Source organism: Rhinichthys klamathensis, unplaced genomic scaffold, assembly GCF_029890125.1.
Source record: "Rhinichthys klamathensis goyatoka isolate OS25496 unplaced genomic scaffold, OSU_Roscu_1.1 h1tg000444l_1, whole genome shotgun sequence".
Classification (NCBI taxonomy): Eukaryota; Metazoa; Chordata; class Actinopteri; order Cypriniformes; family Leuciscidae; genus Rhinichthys; species Rhinichthys klamathensis.
In genome coordinates this window covers 506,864-521,842 of record NW_026606939.1, presented here as the reverse complement: position 1 = coordinate 521,842, position 14,979 = coordinate 506,864, and the positions used below count along the sequence as shown (strand labels likewise).

Genomic DNA, 14,979 nt, shown 5'->3' with positions numbered 1-14,979 from the left:
TGTTCATCACTATTTCAAAATAAAGGTCTAAACACGCCTTAGGAGTATGAAAATATTCTTGTTGCAAATTGATAAATTATGGCTCCTCTGTAATTCATTTTGAAAATTAATCACCAAATTGTGAGATTGTAAGCTTTCAAATGATATATAGTTTGTCAAGATTAGTTTAGGTTTAGTATAGGATATTACTGTTTTAAAAATGTAATGGATTTGGGCCGGTGACACTTAAGGGGTTTTGCATCTGTAGATCAAAGACACAACAGCTGGAAGAGAGTACTAAAACGACAACGACCGGATTCACGTCACTTTTGTACAATTTTTGCACTTTTGCATCCCCACTGAGACCTAAGCTATCGGGAGTGACACGACAGTTTACACACAAATGAGAAAATCATCCTCATCTTGACCAACTTAACACAGCCAGCACACTTCAGTCTCTTACTAGGGATGGGCGCATCGATACAAAGTATCGATATATCCATACTGACGTCGAGTATCGAAAGTATTGATAATACTCAAATAAAAATATCGATACTGCAGTTTTTTGGGGTTTTTTAGCAGTGATTTTGTTTATTTGACAAGAAGTTTAATGCATACAATATGCAATGAATTGGATGAATAACCTGTTTAGTAAATAATTGTGTAGTATAACTATTTTCCTGCTTATCTGAACACACGCAAATGCTGCAAGTCAGAAGCAATCAATCACAGAGAGTGTTCACACACTGCCGACAATGCATTCAAACAGGGCTGCGTTTCCCAAAAGTATCACAAGAAACCATTGATGCTCATGGGAAATGCAGCCCAGATGAACAATGCTTAACAGAAGACAGAAACACATCATATGTTTGAGCAATTTCACAATAAACTAATTTAAATTGTAGCCTACATAGTTTGTGCAAATAAATTATTTTTTGAATGTTAAAAGTTCATAGCTCTATTCTGTAACTAATTTTAATATACAATCATACACTGTCAGAATAAAAAAGGTTGTATTTTATGGGTGCAACAGCCGGTCACTGGCAGTCCCTTATGAAAATTAACATTACAGTGATCATAGTTTAACTAGGCCTATAATATTTTGTAGATTTACCACTACAAGTAAACATTGTAACCACGTGTAAATAAAAATATAATCTAATAAATTCCAATTAAGGCGTATCAAATGTTAAAATGCCTTTAAAATATAATGTTAAGTCTGTATCATTACCCATTATAATCTTATTAATTCAATAATTTAAGAAATTTTCAAATTTAAAAGTTCAGTTTAGAAGTATCGGTATCGTATCGAAAACAAAATAAGTGGTATCGCCCATCCCTATCTCTTACAAACACACACAATCTCCACTTTAAAACACTCTTCAAGCACTCCTGCCATCTGTCATTGGTCAAAAAGATACAAAGAAACAAAAGAAAACTGAAAGCTCCGCCCCCAATCTCACGCCATTGGCTGGCTAATCAAATAAACGAATTATACACCTCCTCCAGTTCGTCAACTGACAAAACCATTAGACAACCATCAGGCTGCAAACACTCTGCTCTTCACACAGTCAGTGAGCTATTTTAATAATCTCAGGCTGAATCATCATCACTCTTCTCCAGCAGGCCATTGAAGCCCACGCAGATACATGATCTCTCTCAGTGTAGGAAGAGCGTTTAGTAATGTGAGAAGCGCTTACCAACAAAAGAGAAGCTTTAAGGGCTTCCTGCAGGTTTCTGTCAAAATAAAAGTTTAATGGTCTAACGTTTGAAGAGAAATTAAGACGGTCATACATATTATTATTGTAATTCTACACTTTTAATGTAAAAATATAATATGATTATTAAATTAAATATTATAATAATATGGATTATTATTATTATAGCCATATTGGTATTTACAGTCCTTCCAGAAAAACGCAGAGTTTTTTTGTGATTGTTGTGGGCAAAAATCCTTGATTATGTGGCCCGTTTTCTTAAAAAATGCGATGGAATATGCCGGATATTTATGCAATTTAATGCGATGAAATTGCAAAAACTGCGGTTTGATGAAAAAGAGAGAAAAAGTGATTCCCCCAACACTGTTCTCACTAGGCTACTACCTTAATGTAAAGAGTAATTTCTTATTACTTCCTATGATAAGCAAACATATACATCACAGAAAGTGCTGGAATATTTAAGTTCTCATCTTGTTTTATTTCAGACCTTAATAAAAACTAGGGCTGTCAAATGATTAATCACGATTAATCACATCCAAAATAAAAGTTTTTTTTACATAATATATGTGGGTGCACTGTGTATAATTATTTTGTATATATATAAATACACACACATGCATGTATATTTAAGAAAAAAATATAATTTATATATAAAATATTTATATTTATATATAATATAAATTATATATAAATCTATATACAGTACATGAAAATATTTCTTAAATATATACAAGCATGTGTGTGTATTTATATATATAAAATAATTATACACAATGCACCCACATATATTATGTAAAAAAAACTTTTATTTTGGATGTGATTAATCACGATTAATCATTTGACAGCCCTAATAAAAACATCAAACTTATAACACATTGACGAGTCAAACAAGTTCTGTTGCTTTACAAAAGGAATATGCAACAACTTCTGTGAAAACGAATAAAAAAAATAAAAAAAATAAAGTGTGCTCCTGTTTTACCTTACAGCTTTTCGGTGATGTTCACGTCGCGTAATTACGTCACTTCATAACGTTCCCATGGCAACAGGGGGGAAACGGCGGCTCTTGTGTGAAGCAAACTTTTTTGCAACGAAAATGCGAGGATTATGAAATCATGCAAGCCCCGCATATTTTGCACGGAAAGCGGAAATTTATGTGGCGAAAGTGCGGCATATTTGAAAAAATGCGGCCCCCGCATAAATATGCGGACTTTGGCTGATTATGCACTAAATCATGCGATCGCATAATCACGGTTTTCTGGAGGAACTGTATTTAACACAAAATTTTGGCCAAATTGCGCAGCCCTACAAACACAGCAAACCTGCAATTTTTTATTGCATTTTCAATCGCAATCACAATTTTGATCAGAAAATTCATATTTTTCTCAAGTCGTACAGCACTAACCTTCATTAATACGCATGCGTTTTCCCGTCAAAATGGAGGTTTAATGGTTTAACGTTTGAAAGGAAAATAAGACAGCCATAAATATTAGTATTGTAATTGTACATTTGCAATGTTTATACGATTTTTCTAATATACTCATTTTCATTTATTTTACAGTGATATATTACCATAGTAATAGTACATTTATTTTGTTTTTATTTAGTTATTTATATTATTAGTAGTACTAAATACACATATTTTTATTATTTTTTTTTTTTTTTTTTTTTTTTGGCAATCACATAGCATAGCAATGATCTCAGTGAAAAAAAATAGGCTTTATCTAAATTGATAAACAAACTTATATTCCATTCAGAACTGAAATTAATTATTAAAAATAGTTATGTGTTTGTTTCAGACTTTTAAGGATCATTTTGTTTAATAACAGACTATCAGACATGTTTAACCTGGTTCTCATATTTATTTACAATAACATTACTTGTTAATTCAAACATTTTTGATAACCTTTTTATGGTCAATCAATGTGTTTGATATGAAGTGATTTTCTCCAACAAAACATTGTTTTCAGGGTAAAACACTAAGAGTAACAACAACCATCAGAATATAAAGCACTGAAGAACTCAGACACATTAAAAGAAACAAGAATTCAATGCCAAACTCAAAAACCTCCTCCAAATGCATTTAGATGCTTTCTGTAAATCTCTCTACTGAAATACACACACAATGTCAGTAAATTATGAGCATAAACCACATTTCTCATTTAATACAAACTGCCTGCCGTCTAAAAATGCAGTCCTGTGAAATTATAAACCAGAGTTTCCACTCAAACTCAAGCTTCAGAAAAGACAAACTCAAGCACAGTCCCACTGAACTGGTGAGAACGGGAGAGAGTCGCCCTTCCTGAAATGATAACAAATGCCTTTATCATCCTCAGCAATCATTTCCACTGCTACAACATTCAGCAGTTCAATTCTGCAGCGATGCTATGCAACTCCAATGCAACAACTATATCATAGCCGTGCACACATATAAAACATCATGTATAAAAACTCTTGGAACATGCATCAACCAAGGATGCAAAAAATTACAGACTCTGCTCAGTTTCTAATGGGAAAAATGCTTTCGGCAGATTCATTTTCTCCCAAACCCTCTCAAGTTTTCAAGTTTCAAGTTTGGTTTATTTACATAGCACCATTAAAACAGCAGCAGCTGACCATAACAACATCGATAAAATAAATGCAAGCAAAAGCAGTAGAACACTAGTTTCACAAAGAGACAATTTTCAAACTAAATAGCAAAAGAAAATCAAAATACTAACAGAAGACAAATACAAAAATAACATTAAAAGGAACATTAAAAGCAATGGAAAAATAATGAATTTGAAGCTAAGATTTAAAAAATCTGTAATGTAGGAGCAACTCTAATGTGAACTGGTAACCTGTTCCAGAGTTTAGAGTTAATATAAACAAGTTAAATGGGTGTATTCACAGCAGGAAAGTCCGATAGTTCACTTGCTTTGGTCCGGACCAAATCAATTTTTTTTTTTTTGGTACGGTTCGCTTTCACACTGCTCTTTTTGCAAGTGAACCAAAATTTGTAAACAAAACCACACGTGTGCTAAGGCCGTCCATTCATTGGACAAGGATTCTCAAGTAGGGAAATCAGGAAGTGCAAAAAAGGCTTAACGTAAATGAACGCAGCATCATCCTTGTAACTATCGTTACATTATATGAACTGCAAATGCTTTTTTTTTTGCATCTATGCGCGATTAGACTAAAGAGAACGCTCTGTGTGTGAATGTCCTGATGCACACACTCATTCATTCCATTCCAATTAGGGATGCATCGATCCGATACTCAGTATCGGTATCGGCTCCGATACTGCCATTTTTGCCGGATCGGGTATCGGTCAGAGGAGGCCGATCCAAATCCGATATTGTGCGTATTATTCTGTGTTATTGTTAAGCCCCACAAAAGGCACAAAAACATTATCAAGTACCATAAAGTTTTCGTGCACTATCTTATAAGTGTTCTGAAGCCATTATATAGTATAATGTGAGATAAAAATTAATATTTAAGTCATTAAATTCAAGACCTCGTAAACTTTTTCCCTCCGCTGCGGCTGTCAGTCATTCTCCATTCAGCATTTAACAGCGCGTCGCGTTCTGTTACGACAGGCAACACGATGAAACTCTCCAAGATCAAGATGATTCAATGTTACTATTATTATTCTTGATCTGTAGATAAAGGTCTATGGTTTAGCATAAAACAACTTTATATTGCTGGACTTTATTGCTGTAACTAAATCATGTTACTTTCTACCGGGCGTCTGTTAGATCGCAACAGAGTAGCCTAGAGTCAGAGAGCACTATAATTGTTCTTCACGCGCACAGTAACTGAAATTTAAAACTGTTAAAAGAAAAGGCTCAATAAACGATTGCATAGATACTGTGTATAATACACTACGCATCGATATGTCTTTCCTTTGTGCTTTGAACTGTTCAATGCGGATTCGACGCGCTGCGCGCTGTGACTCCGTGTTGCTTCAAGCGCATCATTCTGCGCTCGGGATGCGCATAAGCGCTGTGTGCCGCACTGTATTGGATCCTTTCATAATCATATAATACTACTTTTGCGCAATGAAAGATTATTAATAGCCTTTCTTGTTCTGTCCTATCTATCATATGTTGCTGCCTCATTAAACAGCTGTGCTATACATTTAAAACATGTCTCAATTTATAGTAGCCTAGCCATAGGCTAGGCCCTATATATAATAATTTATCTTTTTGATTTTTGTTATCTTGTTTTTCATGAATGTATTTTACAACAATACAAAGAGCAATGTGTAATGTTTGACCAGATTTAGTGTTACACTTATTGTCTCTTATTTGTTCCCCTAAATTTTCTTCACTAAATGTTCAGATTTTATACAATTATTGTGCACTCATGATTTTTCTAGACTAAATTGCACTGCTGAATTATCCACTAATCTAGTTTATTATAGCATTTTTGTCACAGATTATGATCATATATTTTTTGGATTTGTTGTTTTTCTTTAAAATTAAGTTGTCTGTGTTAAGTAGATTGTGTTTAACACACAAAAGAGTGATTATCAGTTCAACACACAGAGTTATAGAAATTCTACTTGATTTAAAAAAAAACTGCACTGGTATCGGATTGGTATCGGTATCGGCCGATACTCAGAATTTTGGGATCGGATCGGATCGGTTTTGAAAAAGCGGTATCGTTGCATCCCTAATTCCAATGATGCACACACACGGCGCGCAGAAAGACGCGCAACAGATGTAATGTAGTAGGCTACAACAGATCACTTTCCCATAACGCAACTCCGACTACGGAAGCCTGTTAACTCAAAGGCGCAGTGCTTCCTTGCAATTGTGTCGGTTCATGTTCACACCGTAACCGAACCGTACCAGAGTTCGTTTGGAAGCGTACCGAGACACCTCTTCAGCTGGGTCTGGGTTCGGTTGTTTGGTCCGCACCCGAGTTCGATTGCTGTATTCACACCTGCCCAAAAGGTCCGCACCAAGGGGGGAAACGAACTAGAGTTCGATTCAATCGAACCAAACAAGGCAGGTGTGAATACACCCAAAAAAGACCTTTTTAATGCCACTTTGAATGAAATTTAAGACCAAACCTGTGATGGAAATACACATTATATATATATATATATACACAAACATATATGTAATATTTAATGTTTAACCGTAATTTAATATGAGCAACTTGTTTATTGAACTAAAATCAATGTTACATATGCAATCGTGAGAATATTCAGCAAAATAGCTCCCGTCATGTTATGTTACTTAACTATATCATATGTTATAAATAAAAAACTCAACATTTTGAATTTTTACCTCAGTATGTTTCTTCTGTGAGTTTTTTATGTGTCCTGTTATGCTCATTTGTTTTGATTTCTCACTATAAAATCTCTCACAGAGTATCAACAGTGATACCAGAAATACATGATCATTATCAATCTCTGTTTATGTAATAAAATCAGAATCATTCTCGCGAATCGATGCTTCACTGGTTATTTGACGGACATTGGGTCCGTCAGACTGGAGAAGTTTTAGCGGTAATGTGACCAGAAATATTTAAGACCCATCGAATCTGAATTTCAGACACTTTTATTAGGAAAACTTTATTTAAGACATTTTAAGACTTTTTAAGGACCCTGTGTTAGAGATAGAAGTTCAGATAGATATGAGGGATACAGATATCCAAACTCTCTCACCTTGAAATTGCTTGCGTTGACCCATGAGGTTGCCAGACTGTCCATCATCCGGTCCAGCATGGTCTGATCATTTTCCAGGTCATGTGACTTCTGCCTGTCCAGAATATAGTCTATGATCTCCGGTCCAACTTGAAACCGACGTCCGACCTCTTTCTGCGTGACCTGCGCCACTATGTACTCCATGTTGGGCTCCATGACTTCGTCAAGACCGACCACGACTCAGGAAGACAACACATAAAAACACAAATACTGGCCTGAAAACAACCTGTGATCTTGTTAATCCAAAGACCGAATCCAAGAGGGCGCAGGACGTGTGAATGCGGGATTGCGGGCGGCACCGGTGCAACATGTGTTGATGTTATAACCGACGACTCAAACACTGCTGGTGCAAAACCTTCAGCAGGGAAATCGTGTCAAACGGCCAGTCCATCACTGTAACGAAGTCCAGTTCCACGTCTCAGCCTCAAGTTCTGCAATGCAAATTAAAATAGTTATTTATTCACAGGTCAAGTAATATAAAAAGACTCTTTAAACCGATCAATCTTACTTATTAATAGACAAATTTAATCTTATATGATGGTTGATGTGCTCGGATTATCTTTATAAATCGAACAATAATTAAAAGATTATGGTTTATTTAAAACCAATTATAAGCGTTCATATAATACTGTTTTTTTATGATAAAAGATGTATGAATGTACGAATATGTAAGAATAAATGGTTACACTTGATTTTAAGTTGTCCTTGTTACAGTGTTATTATACATTTAAGTACTGAGTAATAATATTTAACTGCATACGTACTTACTATAGGGTTAGAGTGTTTGGTTTAGGGTTAGTTGCATGTAATTATGCATATTTTATAGGTATTAGATTACCATGGCTTGCTATTAACTTTTTTGCTCATCAGCCACTGTGACCATAGCGGTTTTTCAAAGTTACGAGCCACTCAGCATTTTCACTGGCCACAATTTTGACATCGATACCATGGGGAAAACTGCCATATAGATATTTTTTATATTTTCTCATAATTTGGCAGCAGGTATATTAGGCTGCTGTCACTTTAAGGCCACTTTAAGGCCTGTCACTTTAAGGCCTGACGCATGGATCCGTTACACATTTCTCAACTCAGTTAATTCACGTCAACTGTTTAACTGACTGTGTTTACGTGAATACTCGCCAAGACCGGTATTTTGACATTATTTTGTGTGTATTTGACTGTTTAAGCGCATCAAGCAGCGAAAAATAACTCAATTTAACACTGAGATGCGGCTTTATGCGCGCACACTTTGGGTATGAGCGCAAAATCTGCAGGAATAAGTAAAATTATGCGCAATATGCACAATCCCACGCTGAAATCCAAGCCCTGTAACACCAACAATATTCATCCGGAGCAAATGAAATGAGTGAGTGAGGAGAGGCGGGTTTGTGTGTCACTCACTGTCGGAGAGAGAGAGAGAAAGAGCAGCTGGTATCGAAGAGTTTCAGATATTTCAGTATCGATGTGTATCGAAAAAACTATATTTTTGACAACACTCATTGCACTCAGTTTATTATTTCTGATGCCTTTAAAGACTACAATTGAAAAATGTATATATTATATATAAAATTCAACCCGCCAAAGTGGCTAGGAGAGACTGCGTTACACACCACTGCTGAAATACATGCTGAAATCTGGTCGGATGGCGGGTGTTAATGTCAAGCCCTCGTTTTTACTTAACTTTATGTAACCTGAAACAAGGACTCTAAAATAAAGTGTTACCGAATAAACATGATGAACTGAAGGTAGGGCAACGTTAGAATTAGCAAAAACACACCTTAACAAAAATTGTTAGCTGGGTATATAGCTACTTTTATTTTTCATTATTGTTCTGTTCTGATTATCGATCAACTGAAAGGATTTGTTGTGGGGAGAGAGGAACTAAAACACCCTGTGTTTAGTGTTTATAATGTGTAATAAAATGCGACTTATACGTAAATTATGCCCCCCCCCCCCCTCAAAAATACATATTTGTTATCATCCCTACAATAGGCTCAACTTTTCTTTTATTTGTCCTATGGTAAAAACAATGATCAACTTATATGTAAACGCACAGTATTACTTTGAATTTTCAAATAACACAAAGTACAGTGGCAGTAATATTTTGTAATTACCATATTCAAATACCTTGATATTTATGACATTTTATGGTATGATGATGATGATATTGCCATGGTAATTTCTTGTAAGTGATTCAAATGCTAAAGATGATGTCACATGCATCATGTGTCACGTAAGAACATACATGTACCCCATATTTGAAGACATTAGCAGTCACAGTTCACCATTAAGCATTAATGAAGCAGCTGTTGTGATTGCTAACCTAACTTTAGCAGTGTTTAATTTCACCGAGCAGTTGTTTAGCAGCTGTCTGGCTAACAGATCTCAGTATAAACAGGACGGGCTGCATGACACTTACATACTAAACAAACCCCGGGCCTTTCAGGGAGAACTCAACGAGTATTACGCGCTAAAAAATACGATCAAAACATACGGATAAAACATTAGCGACACTAGCAAGCGTCTGGATATCGTTGCTTGGTAACGGTGAAGAATGTTGGTTGTTATTAGTGCACGAGGCCCAAAAAGACGATGTTTACAACACGTGCGCGACCTTACATATTTTAAAATATAAAAACTTCACGTGCATTTTTTTTTTACACACAAAATATAACAAGTGCATGCAAAAAATATTCTTAACTGATATATTTAACCTGCTTAAACATCATTCAAATAAAATGCATTTACCTGCCAAGCAAAACCGAATAAGATATTAATACATGTTACTAATATTAGAATATATTATATATATATAGAATAAAGCATATAGATATATAAGTAGCTATGTAATGCAAGTGTCATTTGTCTTGTCTTGTAAAATAAGTTCCAGCAGAAACGTTTGGTTTTAATGATGTTTAGATATTTTACTGGAGAAAAAAAGATACAATACGACATTTTGCATGACTAACAAAAAAGTACCTTGGTTTTTCCCATGGTATTTTTATTAAGTAACACATAAATGTGACACACAATTTCACTCGTTTAAATTATATTTCCTAATTCCCTTCTAGTTGCACGTGCATTCTTCCACATGGCATCAACTCATAATTAAACTATATACTAGGTTCATATAGTGTCTAACATTAATTGTACAGTAAAAGGTTTGGGGGTGACTTTTAAAAATGCAAAAGGAAGACCAACCCAACTGAGTGTACAGAATGACTAATCAATAAATTAATGCAAACAATGATCGAGATGGAAAGAAACAAGATGCAACTACAATGTCACAGTATAGCTAATGTTTGTTTTGCATGCATGCATGACAGTAATAAGATAAGATGTATCCAGTGTGGCATATGCGGTTGAATATTACTGTATGCATTAACTACTTTCCCTGATAATCCATGCAAAGCCCATGCTGAGTCAGAACGAAACTAGTGATAAAGGCTGTGAAAAAGCTCGTTTGATAACGGACGTACCTGGCATATCTCGCTCTAAACCCTCTACATTGGGAACCGTTAGCGGTGGGTTGATCATCAGTTGATATTTGGAAGGAAACAGCAGAAATCTCCGCCCATTGTGCGGCTTCAAACATCAAGATGACACTGCGCATGCGCCAGATTCAGCCGAGATAGAGCGCCATCTGCTGTCTGATGAACTCAAAAATCTGCCAGTATGGCAAGCCGTTTTAACATTTATTCATTTGCAGGATATGAACTCTTGATATTAGTGATGGGAAGTTCGGTTCTTTTGCGCGAACCGGTTCTTTCGGACAGTTCGTTTCAATGAACCGGTTCAAAAAACCGGTTCACCAGTTCTTTTACATCCTCGCGTAATGACGTCAATTATATCATCCCGGCGGATAAAAATACTTTAAATTAAAGGCATTTGTAATCATAACTTCACTTAAATAATAGTACTCATCGTCATAATCCTCTTGGATAAGTTTCTTACATTTACATTTTGCAAACGAACCCTGTAGCCTACAGGCGGATGTTTAACATGTCTTAAATATATAAAGTGCATAAGTGGTCTTCATCATTTTATTTTTAATAAACTGACATTTAGCCGAATTCGGTCCCTCATTTAAGTCCTCGGTTCACCCGTGCTGCGTGCTTATCAGCACATCATCAGTTGGCCGAAAGAAAGTTCTGTTTAGAGACGGTGTTATCACGCATAACACCTCACGCTCAGTATCTCCAGCTCATCGGTTCTCCGTATCGAACGTGTCCGAAAGAAACAGTTCTCGGTTCTGTACTGGTGATTCAAGAACTGCAACAACCATTGATGCTGCTATTTCATCCGTGTTGTCCAATCTACCTAATATTGTTTCATTAAAAGAACATCAGAGAACGGCTCTTAAGGCTTTTGTTGGTGGAAACGATGTTATATAGATCAGTGCCTTCTCCCGACCGGATTCTTCAGCGTCACGGGTTGGCTTCGGTGTGAGTGGTTGAAATAGCACGTCGATAAAGATGACAGACAAGTGGCTTATCCAATCATATGCAAGGATTTTTGATAAGGCCCAGCCTTCTGAAACGCCATTTCAATGGATCGGTTACAGATGGATGTGAGTGAAGCTAGGCGGAGCGAAATTCATCTGGCTAGGGCCAGGTTAGAATATACAGTCGACAAAACTAAAAAAAATCGATGCATGTCTTTCTTCTCCAATATGTTTAATACGTTATGTTTTAACACATTATAAACATTTACTAAGCAGCAGTGGCGTAGGCAGAAATTGTATTTTGGGTGGGCCAGTGAAAATGTGACTGGGCCTATAGTTTTTCCTAGAAAAAAATGACTTCAATAATAATTAATATTAATAGACAAACTGAAAAAACAGTTACCTTTATATTCGGCAAATCATCATGTTCAACCAACAGAGCTCAATAAAGGCTGGACAAACCAGTATAGACAATAACCTGTCTATTTTATTCAGGCTATTCAGCAGTGCAAATACAGTTCACCCGGAAAAAAAGTAAGCTAAAATAATAATATCACAGTTAGATCGGCGGATAAACCCGCGTCAGGCTGACGGGGAGAGAGGGAGCAAGAAGCGGCCGGCGCCAGCACCTGACTAGCCTTCTCCTGGGGTAATGAGTCGGAAGAACTGGGCTGGGTGGACTCGGAAGATGAAGGCAGTGGCGTGTCTTCTTCCTCAACTCTTGCTTTTTTTCAAATAGCACATTAAAGAAAGTTGTTTAGCCATTATTGTGGCGCCGACGCCGCTGAGAGTTTTCCTGTCGGAACCGAGTACGTTCCGGAGAGAGGCATTCTACAACTTGCTTCACCAGTTAAATTTTATTCGGAAAACAAATTAAACACACACAGCAGTCAACAATAAATCTGGTATATATTAATATATTTTCATAAATACATTTGAATAATAAAAATAAACTAAAAATGTATTTTTATCAAACTTGCCTGGGCGGGCCAGTGAGTAATGTGGGCGGGCCAGTGCCGCCCTGGCCCAATACTGGCTACGCCCCTGCTAAGCAGTACTGTGCAGTGTGCACCATTAAAACTTTGGCAAGAGTTTACATCAAATATTTATATCAACTTACTTAGAAATTAAATGAGCTGTTCCTGAAAATATTATTTTAAAAAATGTTTAGTTTGACAGTTTTACAATTCATTCATTGTGTTTCCAAACTTTAAAATAATACAGTGATAATACAGTAATTATGTGATAAACATGTTTCCAACATGTTTTTTTTTTATTACACTTACTGATGTTCAACTAAATAAATACTTAAGAAACGTACATTTCATCCCTCAGAAAAAAATTGCACGCATGCTCAGCTCATCGATCAGTTGTTCTCATTATGTCGAACGTGTCCGAAAGAAACAGTTCTCGGTTCTGTGCTGGTGATCCGATAACCGCTGTACATGTGCGTTCGGTAGTACGCGCATGCGCAGTATCAGCTCGTGCTCATCACTTCTCTCAAAAACAACACGTTTCAAACTCTTGGATTTACTGGAGTGAAATATACTCCGGGATATTGGTTTATTTCGAGTCAGAGGGACTGTCAGGCATGTCTGAAAGTGAGTAACTTTAGTAACTTGTGTGTCAGCAGCACTGATGCAAAACGCGAACTGTTTCGAACGATTCAGTCCGATTTAGTGTACTGATTCGACCGGTTCACTAAAAAGAACCAGTTCAAAAGAACGATTCGTTCACGATCCGGCCATACTTGATATCAACAATTCAGATTTCACTAATTAAAATACCAATTCCTGATATCAGGAATTAGATTTCTTACTAAATGGGGCGGCAGTGGCTCAGTGGTTCATGTGGGTTGTCTACAAACCGGAAGGTTGGTGGTTCAATCCCAGGTTCCACCTGACCAAGTGTCTGTCGAGGTGTCCATGAGCAAGACACCTAACCCCGGCTGCTCCCGACGAGCTGGATGGCGCCTTGTATGGCAGACACCGCCGTCGGTGTAGAATGAGTGAATGAATGGGTGAATGTGAGCCAAATTGTAAAGCGCTTTGGTGGCCATTGGGTCTGTGAAAGCACTATATAAATGCAGTCCATTTACTAGTAAAAATGTTAATTCTTGATATCAACAATGACTCAGAAATACAAATTCTTGATATCAAGAATTTAATTTTAACTAGTAAAAATTATAAATCTTTGATATCTGTAATTGTATTTTCACTAGTTAAAGGCACACTGTGGAACTTTTCAACCTTTATAATATATTACCAAAACCCATTGAGATGGTACATCGACTTACAATAGGTTGAATGACACGTCTGCCGAAGCCTGAAGGTGTCTGTATCGCTTTTACTAGCACTATGTAACTTCGGGTTTCGGGAAGGAACCCGAGCACAAAAAGAACTACAAAATTCGACCGCTTTACGGCATACGCCACTTCCCCCACCACCCCAACTTCCTCTAACGTGAGAGCTCAACTCGCGTTTGATTGCCGGCGTCTGTATGTTGTCGTCATGGCTGAACCAACAGCTACTCGGAAGAACGCGAAGAAAGCAAAGATTTTCTCAGAGGAGACCAAAAAAAGAAAAAGGGAGAGTTTAAAATAAACATCGGCATAAAAGTGTATATAATGTAATATTTACTGCGAATTCGTGTAACAAAACTGATATAAGTCACAACATACTGCCGTATACAAATGTAAATGTAAATGTTTTTTTTTCCTTTCAGCTCATATATGTTTGTATTTGTGTAAAAGGAAAAACAAACTGAAGACTACACATAACGGAAATATGTAGTGAGTTATATCAGTTTTGTTACACGATTTCCTGACTACTCGATTTGATCTCCAACCCATTGCAAAGAGATCCTGAAGACATTAATTGTTTGCTTCAGGTGTGTTTGATTAGGGTTGGAGATGAACTGTGCAGGACAGACGATCGGCAGGAGCAGGATTGGGCAACCCTTGTCAATGCGACTTACCTGATCAGACATTGTTTTCTGCGTATGCTACTTTTATTCAATTTGTTTTCTTTATAGGATTTATATTATTAATCTTATATTTATATTATTATTTTGGTCAGTAGTGAATCGATTAACTTTCTCCAACATACAAATCAAATGCCGTCTGCACACACATAAAGACACGG

The 14,979-nt window shown here is 36.4% G+C and overlaps 1 protein-coding gene across 1 annotated transcript in view; it reads right to left on the bottom strand.

Moving 5' to 3' along the window:
• Nucleotides 1-10,983, bottom strand: part of LOC130071443 (CLIP-associating protein 1) — a 104,017-nt gene extending 93,034 nt beyond the window's left edge. Inside the window, exons 1-2 of the mRNA XM_056236279.1 lie at nt 10,872-10,983; nt 7,354-7,823 (exon numbers count right to left, since the gene is read on the bottom strand). Of these exons, the coding sequence (XP_056092254.1) occupies nt 7,354-7,548 (195 nt within the window). The 5' untranslated portion in view covers nt 7,549-7,823; nt 10,872-10,983. The remainder of the gene's footprint in view (nt 1-7,353; nt 7,824-10,871) is intronic.
• Nucleotides 10,984-14,979: the final 3,996 nt, after the last annotated feature.